General features: G+C 40.9%; 1 protein-coding gene across 6 annotated transcripts in view; it reads left to right on the top strand.

Moving 5' to 3' along the window:
* Positions 1-9095, top strand: part of FECH (ferrochelatase) — a 30009-nt gene extending 20914 nt beyond the window's left edge. For 5 of the 6 annotated variants that reach the window (XM_073343614.2, XM_073343613.2, XM_073343612.2 and 2 more), the window contains 4 exons: positions 984-1091; positions 2236-2400; positions 2871-2930; positions 3426-9095. In XM_073343614.2, coding sequence (XP_073199715.1) covers positions 984-1091; positions 2236-2400; positions 2871-2930; positions 3426-3560 — 468 coding nt within the window. In that variant the 3' untranslated portion in view covers positions 3561-9095. The remainder of the gene's footprint in view (positions 1-983; positions 1092-2235; positions 2401-2870; positions 2931-3425) is intronic. The other variant, XM_073343616.2, reaches the window with a different exon arrangement.
* The last annotated feature ends 5470 nt before the right edge of the window (positions 9096-14565 follow it).

Raw genomic sequence — 14565 nt, 5'->3', positions numbered from 1 at the left:
TCTTTTCAGAGCTGTAAGGACACACCTCTTGTTTTGGGCTTTAGTTTCTCCCCTTTTCTTGCATTGACTTCCTGGTTACCCATCCTTTGTTTTACTGATAAAGACAGGATGGCATTCACCTGAATGCCTGTCAACACTGCGACTTGAATCAGCCAGTAGGAGTCATGTTGAGTGGCATGGAACATTCCTCTTCTGCCCGTGTTCCATTCCCCAACGTGTTGCTGAGCTTTCCCCCAACGTGTTTGTACTACTGTTTCACTTGAAGAGAATATAAATAGTAAACATGAGCTTTCTCCAGTCTGAGGCAGGGGATAGGACTCAGTACTCCTCAGCTTTATTCTCAGTTCTGCTACTGGCTCACTCTGTGGCTTGGCCAAGTCACTTATGCTCTCTGTGCCTTTGTTTTCTCATCTATAAAATATTAAAGTATGTTTAAAATATCAAACCCACAGAGGTATTATGAGGCTTAAATATTTTTAAAATGCTTTGAGATCCTCTGTTGGAAGGTAACTACATGCATGCAATAAAGGAAGCCTGTGAAATGTCAGTTTGATGCTAAAGTAATTGAAAGGAAACCATTGGTGACTCTGGCTAGTGACTGAAGACACACGCATGAAATCTGTTGGGCAAGAGCAAATATTCTTTGCAATGGCTAAGATAGGCCTATTACATGTCAGACTGTGAGTTTATAACTCTCTTTAATTACTATTATTTTACTGGATAATTCAGAGTTACGTTCATTGTGGTATATGTAACTGTTAATGATTTCTGTTGTCTGCACAAACATCTGCCGTTGTGCGAGGCACAGATGCTGCAGCCAGTTGCAGGGGATACATGCACTGTTCTCACACATGGAGACTTTGCTTGCTTGCTTCCCTTCATTTAAAATGGAGTGATTGAGACTGAAAATTTTTAGATGCTCTTTGCACATGAGAAAACATAACATTCATGAAGAATGAAAGGCCAGTGTTTCTGTGCTGCAGGTAGTGAACCGTGGCGATCCGTACCCTCAAGAGGTGGGAGCTACCGTCCAAAGAGTCATGGAGAAGCTCAACTTTTCCAACCCCTATAGGCTCGTGTGGCAATCCAAGGTATGTGGCCAGAAGGAAGTTGTTAAAAGGCACCTGCAGCCCCTTAGTCATCAATGTTTAGGATGATCTCTTCTCTCCAACTTTATTACAGCCTATTCCTATCTCTCCTACTTTCTGGAAGTAGCTGTGTTCCAATGGAATGGTGTTCTTTGTGCCTGGGTGTTATCTTCTATATATATTGAACAACCACTTAAAGTTTTTGCCACTTTGCAGAAGTTCTTGATGCATCATTCCCAAGTAAACTTCTGATAGCCCAGAGATTCTCCAGTACTGCTAATATGCTCACCCAGTGGTGGGGATTTTTCTCTGACTAGCAGTTGGAAATGGGAAGCAAATGAACTATAATGAAGTCTGCTGAAATATTGCTTCGAGACCTTCCAAAAGATAACTTATATGATTACATCCGTTTTTAAGGACATAAGCCCAATCCAAATAGACTTCATTTTTTTTAAAGCAGGTAACACAGAATGGGTTGATATCTTTCTTTGCACACGACATTTGTAAACTCCAACTGAAATGAAGGAACTTTAAGAAATGTTAGCCTCATCAGAATTACATAGTGTCAGTAATTTACATTTCTCAAATGTGTTACAGTTATGGGGGCAGAGTTGTTTTGTTCTAAAGCTAAGCATCAAGAAAAGTATCGTGTTAGCTCAGCATCGGTACTTTTTGGATGTTAAAGGAACACCATCAGCTTATTTAGTCTTAAAAATAGAAAAATTCTTTAAAGTCAGGTAAATCCCGCTCAGTAGCATGGCGGGGGAGGGTTGGAATGAAAAACAAAGGACACTTTATTTGTAGTAATTTTTTAAAGTGCCCCTCTAAAAGCCAATCATCCACTCAAAATATGTTGTGTTTAACATAAAGCTAAGTAAATGCAGTCTCATAGGATTCTGCTTGTTATCAGGATGGATTATCTGGGGGTCTAAACAGAGAGGCAGTGTTTCTTCATCAAAAAGTAATAGATGGAGAGATGGACAAAGATACTGCTAAAAATAATAAGATAAACAGGCTAATTTGATTCTTCATTGAATAAATAGAATACATGGAGGTTAAGTAAAGGATGACAGAGGATAATTCTTGTAGAAATGAATTTATCAAGGCTTGAAGAAATATTTTTTTTTTTCCTCCCACTTTCTCCTAGGTTGGCCCAATGCCCTGGCTGGGTCCTCAGACAGATGAAACTATTGAAGGGCTCTGTCAAAGGGGACAGAAGAACATTTTGTTGGTTCCAATAGCATTTACCAGTGACCACATTGAAACTCTCTATGAGCTGGATATTGAATATGCTCAAGTTTTAGCAAATCAGGTAAACATCACTTCAGGTCTCATAATTGCTTGGGCAATTCTGCTCCCAAATTTCTTTCCCCCCTGTTTTTAGCTCCAATCTTATGGTTGAAAGTTGGTATGGGATTTGGGTCACATTCTGCTGTTACACTGGTGTAAATCTGGAGTTAATCTGAATTGGCTTCAGAGATGTTACTTTGAATTTTCATCAGTGTATCTGAGAGCTGATTTTGACCCATTTTATTTTAACTAAGATAGATGGTTTGTATGATCATCAGTAAATAAGGAGTTTGAGGAACCTGCTATCAAAGTAAAATTTTGTCTCCTTGTCATTTTAGCCATGCTGAAAAAATATTACTACATTTAATTCAGTCATTTTAGGGCAGCCTCTAAATGGTATAGAAAATGATGTTCTTCAAAAAAGATACTTGGGTATTATTTTTTTTCCGTAACAGCTCTTTATTTTTCTCTCCTCTCTTGTTTTTGATCCAGTGTGGAGTTGAAAACATCAGAAGAGCAGAGTCTCTTAATGGAAATCCATTGTTCTCCAAGGTATCCGTATTGTTACTATAGCTTTCGTAGAAAATACAGCATAGCAGTCCTCTGGAAAGCTCTAGCAGATTGTTGGTTTCCTCTCATATTATTAAAAAATTCTGAGTTTGACTATTAAAAAAGAATTCCCTATACTTTGTAGTTCATAGACCACAAGCTATTTTTCTTTGTCACTGTTATTTTGTAATTGATACTTATTTTGAACTTTGTTTTGACAAAGAAACACAATTTTTCTCTCATTGTTTTCAGTCACCTATTTATTGAGATTGCCAGAAAAGCAGAAATGTTCCTTTTTAGGGCAAATATTGTGGCAATGAATTTTTAAAATCAAGGGCCCCATTAAAATCAAGGGGAAGTAATATTAAAAAATTGGTGTCACAATACATCCCTTGGTCTGACCAATTGTTGATCTGGCTAACTTGTTAATTTGGTAATGTGTGCATGTTTTTTGCAAGTGATTCACTCACCTCTGTTTTTTAATACTCTGTCTTTCAGGCACTGGCAGACTTGGTCTGTTCACATATCCAGTCGAATGAAATCTGCTCCAAGCAGTTAACCCTCCGCTGTCCGCTTTGTGTAAATCCTGTTTGCAGGGAGGCAAAATCCTTCTTCACTAATCAACAGTTGTGATGTGCAGCATAGAAGAACACACTTGCTTTGTACAGGGAAATCGCTTAATGGTGCAACAATACAAACATCAGAAATTGCACAGATGCCAATTGCACAAGCTACACAAATAGTCAACTCTAGCTTTCTGGTGCACTCTTCTAACCCCAGTGGCTTCAGTGGGCTTGCAGTTTTGTAACTGAGGAGAATTTGAAGTTTTTCTTTTTTATTTGAGAGAGGTGGGTGGAAGAGAAGGAAGGAAGGGCTTGATGCAGTGAGGTGCTGAGAGGTCTCAATTCCCCTGGGTCTAATGAGCACTTCATAGCATCAGGCTGAAAAGTAAGCACTGAAAAACCTTTGATACAAACTGGCATCTAAAGCTCTTTGCAGGGAGTTCTTTATATGCACTAATGTCATGAATATATTCATTTCAGCCTTCCAGGTAGAGTGTACTATTTTTTTTTTATGATACTGGTGCAGTATTGCTAACACGATTACTGGTCATCTTTTACAGATATATTTTCAGATGTGTTTTGAATTCTGATTTTTAAAAATACATGTATATATTTTTTAAAACATAGAAGATTATTTTGGTTTTCCTGGGAGAAAAGAGATTCTGCAAAAGCCAAGACAGGCTTTGCCCCATTGGAACAGTGGCACTGTAGGTGATTTGTTTACATTTTCTTGAAACTTCCTCATTGTCTGAAGGAAAATCTGTCTGTGGAGAGCATGAAGTGAAAGAAATGACCCAGGACTGAGTTATATTTTTGGAGCACACTCCACTTAAATGGAGTTCTAGATATATTTCAAACCTCGTGACTGTGAACAGCAAACACTGTAGCTGGTTGTAAGGGTTGGCTTATCCTTCAAGCCAAATGCTTTTCTCTTCTCCAAAGGGCTTTCTCTGTTTGATTAAGCAAATTCAGAAAGTTGAACTGGCTCTTTTGAGGGTTTATAGATCTGCTCTGTGCTTTCCACTGCGTCAGGACTTTGTGGTTTTTGTGGGTTATCTGTGGAGCTACATGGGCACAATCGATCCAGTTTAATTCATGTTGTCAATTAAAACTCCAGTGATATATTAGGAGTCATTTACATTGTGGTGGGTGTGCCAGATGAGGGGTGCAGGATGCCTCTTATCCTAACAGCTGCTGTGGGTATAAAGTCCCTAACCCAGAAACAGAGTTCTGCCCTATTACATTCTGTGGGCTATTTTTAGGGCCTGGTCCTGAGCTCCTGACCCTTCTAAATCTCCATTGATTTCAGTGGGGCACTTGGATATACCAGGAATGCAGAGTCTAATCCTAACTCTTTAAATTATGGAGATTCTATAAAATAAAGCAGTGGCCATTCAGCACTGGCACCAGGCTTGGAGACCAACATTGTCTTTGAATGTCTCAGCTGCTGGCCACTACCCAACATTTCTCAGTTTTTGGCTTGAAATACATTCAGAATGGAATTATCACAGAGTCTGGATTAGCAGTCCCTTCGTATAGGGGCCATTCCCTCCAGGGCCAGAAGAATCCATTAAAAGTATTCTGTGGGAGAGCTCATTTATAGGCACTGGTCTAGCTGTCAGCTTCATGAATACAAATGTTTATCCTATGTAATTAGCACCGAATACTGGAGGCTTTTTGCAAATCATTATAACACGCAGACGTTGCTTAAATTGATGAACCAACTAATCATAAACTGTAGAAGGGCAGGGGCTGTGATTATTAGACAATTTTACTTGCTCAGGTAATTGTGAGATGCACATACTTTGTGCTCCTGATCCTCCAGAGATAGGGTTGTTTAAGGATAACACAGGCCCCTGTTGCCATAAGACCTTGTTTTGCTCCATTTTATGTTGAAAGAGTTGACGTTTAGGATGCTGGAGACCTAAATTAACATAACTGTTTATCAGCCAGTGGACTAGATTCCCTGGTACAGGGAGATGGAAATTACACTTCCTGTTTCAGCCAGACACACCCCCACACACCCCATGCCTAACACTCTCCCTAAGAGAAGAACAAGGTTTTTTCCACTGCCACCCCTATTTCAGCTTCCCAGAAGGTGTGTAAAGGGGAAGGCTACATTTAAACGCTTCCAGGGGCTTCATAGGAGGTTGCTGCAGGGATGCGGAATCAGTACATCGTATAGCGGGCCTGCACCCTCCACTTTTTTGAACAGGTTCTTACAGTCCCCCAGCTCTTCAGCAGAAAGGAGGTCCACTGCTGCGCCCTCTTTTCATGCTGGACTTGCTGCCGCTGCAGGGTTGTGCTGGGATTTATGCCCCCGGAAGCTGGGTGAATTGAGAGTACGCTCTGTCTAGCATTCTGAGTTTCAGCACTTGTGCTGCATCTTGCTCCATGATCCACACTGTCTGGTACGTGGCTTTGTATAGTCTCTCGACTGCAACAAACATCATATGACATTTTTCCTTCTTGATGTACATCCTCACACTGGCCTTTTTCCTGCTTAGTAGGGTCTGTGTTGGAGAGACTGAAAGAGTGATGGCCAGGCACTGTATAGCTAAATTTGTTTTTCTCCAGGAGCTCCAATTGCCTTTAAATTCCTTCAGTCCCAGTCAGAGTCTATTCTCTTGCTTAATGTGGGGCCAGGGGGAGCACTGATATGCTCATAACTCCTCTTAGCACTAATGGGAGTTAGTCACATATGTTTCCATCTTCTTCTTTTATCCCCTTCCCTGCATCCACCCATTGCATGGATCAGAGAATAGGCCACCAAGAGCCAACTACTTCCCTCAGATGGAATCAGTGAGAGTTATCCACCTGCATTGCAGGGCGAAATTGAGCCCTAACACGGGAAAGCCTCTGGCCATGATTTGAGGAATCAGAAAACCAGAGTAACAATTCTTGCAGCATACCTTGGAGTACATTTTTAACCTTACACCTCCCATTATACAGAAAATTGCTTGTCTCCAATCCCACATCTCTGCTTTGACTGTTATGGGGTAACAGAATATAGTATATTTACAAAATTTTCCTTGTGAATGCCTCTTAAAAGCCTTGAATATATAGGTCTTCTGATATGCATTGTTACCAGCACAATTAGGAATCTACCCAAAGTTGGAAATGGAAGGCTAACTTTATGTGAACGTAATATTATACAAATTGATTGGCTTTTTATTTTCATACTGAAGAATGTAGAGGGAATATTAGTTGGCATTAATTATGAGGCATTACATTTATCCCCAGTAATAGGAGATACTCTGTTTTTATGTATGCTAACCACAAGTGGGATAATTACCAAACCTGTTCAGGCTATTGTTGCTATTAGCCCATAGTGTGGAAATCATTTAATTTCTAGCTTTTAGCAGACTGATCCTGTCTCAGTGAGTTGGTGGTTTTTTCCTTTTTTTAGAGTACAGTATCTCATTCTCTTGCTATTTCACACATTGTTTTGTCTGACAGATTTCATCACAGCATCAAAATTATAATAAAATACGATTACAGTTAACTAGCACTATTACTGATTTTTTTTTTAAAGAAACTACATTTTTTTTCTTGCATTTTAAAATAATTGTGAAAGCAGAGACCGCAATGCTCATGTGAATTCCATTGCGGCCCAAGTCATTTGACTCCATAAGTACATACTTGGAAGTATATATGGGTACAATAACCAAGGGTTTTCTGAGAACTTCCTATTTGCGTGCCTTGTCATTTGTTTAGCATTCTATCACCATCTTTTATAACTGTTGTAGCTGGAAGTTAAAATCTTCTCTTACCTATTGGTACATTTGTATGCATTCAGCTGCAGCTGAGGCAAGTTTTAAGGGTTTGTGGCTACTAACTCCAGTCTTACCAGATTCTGAGCTTGTCTGCGCTGGATGAATTGGATGGGAGTTGAAGGGGTTCCTTAGCAGATCCTTGGACAATAATCTAGCTTCATGGTGGTTATAAATGGTACTCCATTTACAGAACCACAGTTCATTTTCAAGACATTGCTCAAAAGACCTATGGAGGAGAGGGCAGATGTAAATATTTGCAGGTGGGGTGCCCAGGTTTGGCTGTGTAACAGCTATTTCATTAATAAGAGCTCAGCAACTAAATCCCAACATGTTACTTTAAAAACCAGAGGGAGACGGGAAATAGAAGCAATGGTGTCCTGAGGAAAGAAACAGGAATTACAAACATTTGCAAAGAATATGTTTTGGAAGAATTGCTTGGAAACTAGGTTGTCATGGTAGTTTTGCTGTCTGTCTGGATGCTGAAATTGTTTTTTTTTTTCTTGTGGTTGAACACAATCTCCTTAATTACCTACTTAAAGAAGTGATAGCTTCCGAAAGTGGTGCCCTACTTCCACATTGGAGTGTCGGCTTTTTTCCTAATACATAAGGGGAGAAACCCTGGCTCCACTAAAGTCAATGAGCATTTTACTGTTGAGTTCAGTGGGGTCAGGATTTTTTCACCCAAGGTATTCAGAGGCTCCTTTTAACTTCCCCCTCTATCCCACCCAAAATGTTGGAACTTAGCATGCACTGAAAGATGTGAAAGATGGTTCCTTTTATTTCTTAATACCTTACATGTTCCAATGTTTGCTTTAACTGCAAGACGGGGATATTAGATTGAACAGGAACTTCCATTTAGTGTAAAATGAATTATTTGAATAATCTGATGTACCAATTGCCATTAAGATGGATATTGACATTAAATTTTTTTTGAAAGAAATACTTGAGATGTCTCTCTGAATACGTGAAGGAAGATTTTTTTCAGACCAATATCCAGCATTCTCTGTGCTAACTTCTTTTTCTTCACGTGATAAAAAGAGAGCCTACGTGCAGCAATGTTTAACTCATCTAATCTAGGTGCCCTTTGTTTTTTGGTGGAAATAATGGCGTTTTATTCCTGTGGGGTAGCCTGGTGTCGTACAGCGGCACATTCTGGGTACATCAAGGTTGGAGTTCACTAATCAGTTTAGATGAGCCCCCGCTCCCCCCCCCCCAATGGTAAGTAGTGGATTCTCTATACATGCAGGTGTCTCCACATATTTTGATAAATCAACAATCCTTATAGTCAAAGCTGTTAATTCTCTTAGGGTAGACATTTATCTCTTTGTATATCTTTCAGTAATCGATACAATTTAGGTCTGACTTTTTCAGAGGTGTGAGCTCCCAAACTTTCACTTATTTCCATTGGGTTATTGGCAGCTCTTGACAATTAGACCTTAGTATCTTAACTCATCACATAACATGGTGGCTAAAACAATCGAACAACAAGACTTTCAGGTAAGGAGAAACAAAGCCACAGAAGATCACTTGCAGCACTTTCTTCTTGTCATTCTCTATATGAGGGGTAAGGTCCAGTATACGTGTGGGCCAGTGTTCCCTCTAATTTCTTCAGTGCAAATTTTTGAAGCAGAGTTCAAATGTGTGCGCCATGAGGCGAATGCGCCCAAGTGAGTAAAATGCTTGTATATTTAAAGTTTTAATTTGCAATTTGTGTCAATTTATATGGGTTTTGAGATAGAGACATAAGTAAAAAAAGAAAAACAAAATTTTGTGTTTTAAATTTAAAATTTTCCTAAAAAAATCAATAAATGATTATCAGCCAAGAATAATATATGTTGTTAAAAATGCATTTTAATTTCCTTATTGGTCGAAATGTCAAAGACGGCTAAACTAACCTTACTGTTTTTCCCTGTGATCTTTTTCATTTGCCCATTCAATATAAACTCTGTCCAGATCTATCAGTCTTCCATCCAGCTGGTAACTCTTAATACACATCAGCATGTCCAAATGATCTACTTGTAAATGATTCCGTAGTTTGTTTTTTAGAGTGCTCATTAAGCGAAAGCCACGCTCTCAGTCTGCACGTGATGCTAGGAATGTTCCTCCAATATCCATCAACTTTGCAAGATCCTGAAACTGTTCGTTCTGATGAGCAAATGTCACCATATCTTGGAAACTTAAAACAGATTGGCTGTTGATTCTTTTGGCTACTGCAAACTTGAAGTCATTGTACTGACTGACTATAACAATCTCTTCAGCAAGAAAGTCTTTGTATTTCGAGACTAACCAATTTATTTGAGCATGAGCTTTCGTGAGCTAAGCTGTAGCTCACGAAAGCTCATGCTCAGATAAATTGGTTAGTCTCTAAGGTGCCACAAATACTCCTTTTCTTTTTGCAAAGACAGACTAACACGGCTGTTACTCTGAAACCTTTGTATTTTGAACATAGGGATTTGACCTGATGAATTCCAAAATTGAAGTCACGCTTAACTATTGCTGCCCAATCAAAAGCGGACCACTCCTGGACTTCATCCTCTGGAAACCTGTCTGCCAAATGTGCAAACAAGATGTTTATGAAAGTTATTATGGAACTGGTATCAATTTCATTATTTTCTTGAGAGCTCATGTCTAAGAGAGCCTTAACTTTGTCACTCCATAAGACTGAATCTCCAAGGTATTGTTTTCTGATCTTGTTCAGTTTACCTCGGGCAAGGTGAAATGCTTCTGAGAGGTGTAAGGCCCTGTTTCTGGAGCAGCGTGGATAGTGAAGCCAGCTCCGACAAAACATCATTCAAAAGATCTAATGTTATTCATTATTCCATGGTATTCTACTTTTTTGTGGCCGTATTTAGAAACTGGATCAGTATCTGTCTTGCTCAAAATATTCCAGAAGAGGATGATAGTTGCGAATAATTGCTCGAAGTGCAAAGTGCCTAGATAACCAGCGCACTTCATTGGGTGGCCTGAAAGCCAGACTCGCATTCAGAAGCATCCACTATTTCCTGAAATTTTCATTTTCTCCTGGATGACTGACAGAACACTGTGTAGACAGTTCTCATTAAGGTTTCAATGTCTCTTATCAGCTTGACCTCTTTCCATGCATCAGAAATCCCCAAGTCTTCCCAGTGTGCAATGCAGTGTTGCTGGACTAAGTGTGGAATGTCATGTTTCAACTGAGCCGCCACACCACTGAGTTTGCCCAACATCACGGAGGCACCATCAGATGTGAACATCAATATTTTCATTAGATCAAGTTGGTGTTTTTTATAAAACTCTTTGATTGCAGACACTATTGAAACAGCATCACATTCTTGCAATTGTAATAGTCCACCAAACGAAGTTTTATAGTCTGCAGAATTTATGGATCTATATTGAAAGTAGAGTATCCAGTATCTGTTAATGGATATATCAGTGCTTTCATCAACAGCTAGAGTATGAAACATTGCCGATGCTATTTCATGCATGAGGTCATTTTGGACAATGCAGTTGATGATTTCAAGAAATTCAAATGCATAATTTTTACTTCTCCAGCTCACTGGTATGCGCATGTACTTTTCCATATGGTCATTAATATCCTGAACAGAAAGCACTGAGCTGTTCATTTTAATAGCCAACAACACATTGTCAATAAGTACCTTGATTTCTTCTGGGTTTGAGCTCTTGCGTTCAAGATTAATTTGCCTCCTCTGCTTTTCAGTTGGACTTTCAAGAATCATGCTAAGCAATCCGCTCCATAAGGAAGGGTTTTTGTTTCTAAGTCTTGTTACACCATCTATATGAGACTTATTTGACAGAAGACACTTTAAGAAATCCAACTTCCACACATCTTTCCACATTCTTCCTGTTGAAAATTCTCCTGGAGCTCTGGCATCTCGACAATATATACAAACCACTCCGTTGTCCTCATCATATGTGAATATTTCACGAAGTTTAACAGGCATTACACTATGTGACTTTGTTGTAACCGTCTTTATAGTCTCATCCAGCCATCCAGGTTTAAATGAAGTCACTGTTCTTATAAGCTTTAGACCTCCAGACAGTGACACTTTGGCATGGATTTTTTACCAGATTGGTTTATTTAAAATTAATACTTTTATTATATGGCTAATATTTCAGTGTGCTTAACAGTGTGACTTGACAAAACGGCAAATGGGAGATCATTCAGATCAGGATACCGGAAGTTTTTGCATAGCTCAGATCACGTCCATGTATCTGCAGCAAAAAAAAACACGGGAAAATAGTAAAACATAACAAGTAAATGTATGAAGTCCAATGCCTTTGAAAGATTTCAATCACGAAAACAACACTTACCTTTGTTCATTTCTGGGAAATCTTTTCAGTTCCTTAGCAACTACAGCCAGGCATTTTGACTTATTCGCACATACTCGAGTTTGTACACAGCCAAATGAACAGACTACAAGGAGATGTGTGGGTCCCCCTGTCCTGACCATAAATAGGGTGACCAGATCGCAAGAGTGAAATATCAGGACACATTGGGCAAGCGAGTGCGGGGGGGGGGGGAGAAGAGAGCCACACAGCTCCCCTGGCCTGCACCCCCTGAACCCACTATGCCCAGAGCCCCCCCCACAACTCCCACATTTGACACAAATGCACAGTGCTGTGCACACCACCACCCCTGCCCAGCACCCACACAGCCCCACTGCAGCTGCCCAGCACTTCACACAGAACCCCCCAACTTGCTAGTTTCCCCGTGCACAGATTTCTCCCTCCCAGTGCCCTTCCCCACAACCCCACCACCACAACTAAACAATGCCCCACACAGACCCCCAGTGCCCTGACACACAGATTTCCCCCACTGCCAGCACCCCCAAACACACAAACCTCCCCCACTGCCCAGCACCTCACAGCCCAGCACCCCACACACACACGCACACCTCCCAGACACTCTCACTCCACCACACTCTGCCCCCTTCCCTGGCTGCACTCACCAGCCCTGCTGGGAGGTCTCTGGCTCCTAGGGTCAGAGCGGTGGGGGGGTGGTGGTGGTCTCCACTCTCCATGTGCTGTACCCACCACAAGCATGAGCTCTGTGGCTCCCCTTGGCTGGGAAAAGTGCCAACGGGAGCTGCCGGAGCCGCTGAGTGGGGCATGCAGGTGCCGGCAGCACGGAGGGACCCTAAGAGCCAGCAGGTCTCTCTGGCTCTTAGGGTCAGGTTGGGGGGGGGCACCTGCAAACCCCACCCCCGCAGGTCTGATTGGGCAGGAGGGAGCCGCCTGCACTGCAGGCTCCTGCAGGTGGGCGCACCACCGGAAGCTGCCCCAAGAAGCATTGCCACACCAGCCCCGGGACTTTGGCGGTGATGGTGAGCGGGTGTCCCGACAAATGGGTGGGTGGTGTTTCCCCGTGTGCACGCGATTGAGAATCTGTGTGTGCGTGCACAGCTTAGAGGGAACAGTGGTGTGGGCTACTTATGTACAGTCTATTTTCTTATGGATAAATCTTCTCTTTCTTACGTGTATCTGGGTTCCCTTCTGCTCTGCTTCCCTCCTCAACATTTGCTATGACCCCACTGAGTGTTCGATACGAAGCCAAGTTACAGATCAATATATGAAAGTAGATATAAAATTTATGCACAATCGCTTGTAGTCATGATCCAGCTATGAAGCAATATTGGATCACAGAGGATTTCCCATTATGAGAAGGTGTGAAATTTAGCACAAATCCAAGGACACCATTTGTAACAAGCACAAAAAGATGGTGAGAGACCGATTTGACCTAGTTTCAAATCCCACCTACAACTGTTAATTTATTTGGTTATCTATTAACAGTCTCTAGGCAGCTTACTTTTTATGTTTAAAATTAAGTGCTTGATTGATTATTTTCTAGAACAGTGATGGGATGTTGTTCTATACTTAAGCCAATCCATTAGTGAGCTCTCATTACTGATCTCTTTTCTGTGTGTGTGTGCATGTGGGGAACGACATGGTTGGATGGGGGAAGGGAGGGAGAGTTCAAGAGGGTCTTGGTGGGCTGTTTCTCTAGCAGCTCTGTTTCAAGGGCATTTCCAAAGGGATTTTCCATCTTTAAAAGACACTGACTACTTCAATAGGTCTAAATAACATCCAGGCTTCTGAAGAATATTATGATTTTTAAAAATGGAAGCCCCGTCGCTTGACACTTTTTAAAACTAGACTGAACAAGCGCTGGAGAACATAATGTAGGGAACAATCCTCCACCGGCAGTAGGATCGGTGAAATGGACCTTTCATGTCTTCAATTGCTGTGAGCATAATTCTGGACTCCCGTGGGATGCTTCGGTAATAGACTTTTCACAGGGAATCTGTGCATGGGGAGAGGGAACAGAATCCTCCCAGCTGTTTGCTATAAACCCTAATTCAACCAAGCACTTAAGCGTGTGCTTAATTTCAAGCACATGAGCAAACTACTCACGTGCATAAAGTTAAACACATGCTTAGGGGCTCTGCCAGACTGTGGTCCCTATCCCTTAGAATGGAGTGTTGCTGGAGTAAGCACGGCAGGATTTGTGTTTGTTGTTTGAAAAATAGATACAGTTGCATGAAGATACCTGTCATTAACAGAAGATTTATAGTATCATAAAACTCATTTTTACTCGGGTGGTAAGAACCTCTTAGGAATCTGAAAATAGAATTTGTATCTCAAATTATTTTTTCTCAAAGTAGAAAGGAAACATTTGAGTTATTTTCTCCATAAATTTGTCATGAAGCACAAGGTAACATGTTTGTCTACTTTCTTGTTTTGACAGCCCATCCATGATACTGGCAGTACAGTTCTTGACATAGTTCCCTTGTTTTTATGCCTCAGCACAAGTGGGGTGATGGAGTTAAGCCAGTGGTTCTCAACCTTTCCAGACCACTATACCCCTTTCAGGAGTCTGATTTGTCTTGGGTACTCCCAAGTTTCACCTCACTTAAAAACTACTTGCTTACAAAAGTGTCACAGCACACTATTACTGGAAAATTGCTTATTTTCTCATTTTTACCATAGCATTATAAAATAAATTATTTGGAATATAAATATTGTACTTACATTGCAGTGTATAGTATATAGAGCAGTATAAACAAGTCATTGCATGAAATTGTGGTTTATACGGACTTTGCTAGGGCTTTTTATGTAACCTGTTGTAAAACTAGGCAAATATCTAGATGAGTTGATGTGCCCCCTGAAAGACCTCTGAGTACCCCCAGGGGTACGCGTACCCCTGGTTGGGAGCCACTGCTTTAAGCTACTTTTATGCCTCCAGTAATCTGGGTCAGCCAGGTATTTACCTGGGTGCCAGTGTAAATTAGACTTCATCAG

Source organism: Lepidochelys kempii, chromosome 5, assembly GCF_965140285.1.
Source record: "Lepidochelys kempii isolate rLepKem1 chromosome 5, rLepKem1.hap1, whole genome shotgun sequence".
Lineage (NCBI taxonomy): Eukaryota > Metazoa > Chordata > Testudines > Cheloniidae > Lepidochelys > Lepidochelys kempii.
Note: the sequence above shows the minus strand (reverse complement) of the source record. Positions and strands in the feature narration are given on the sequence as shown.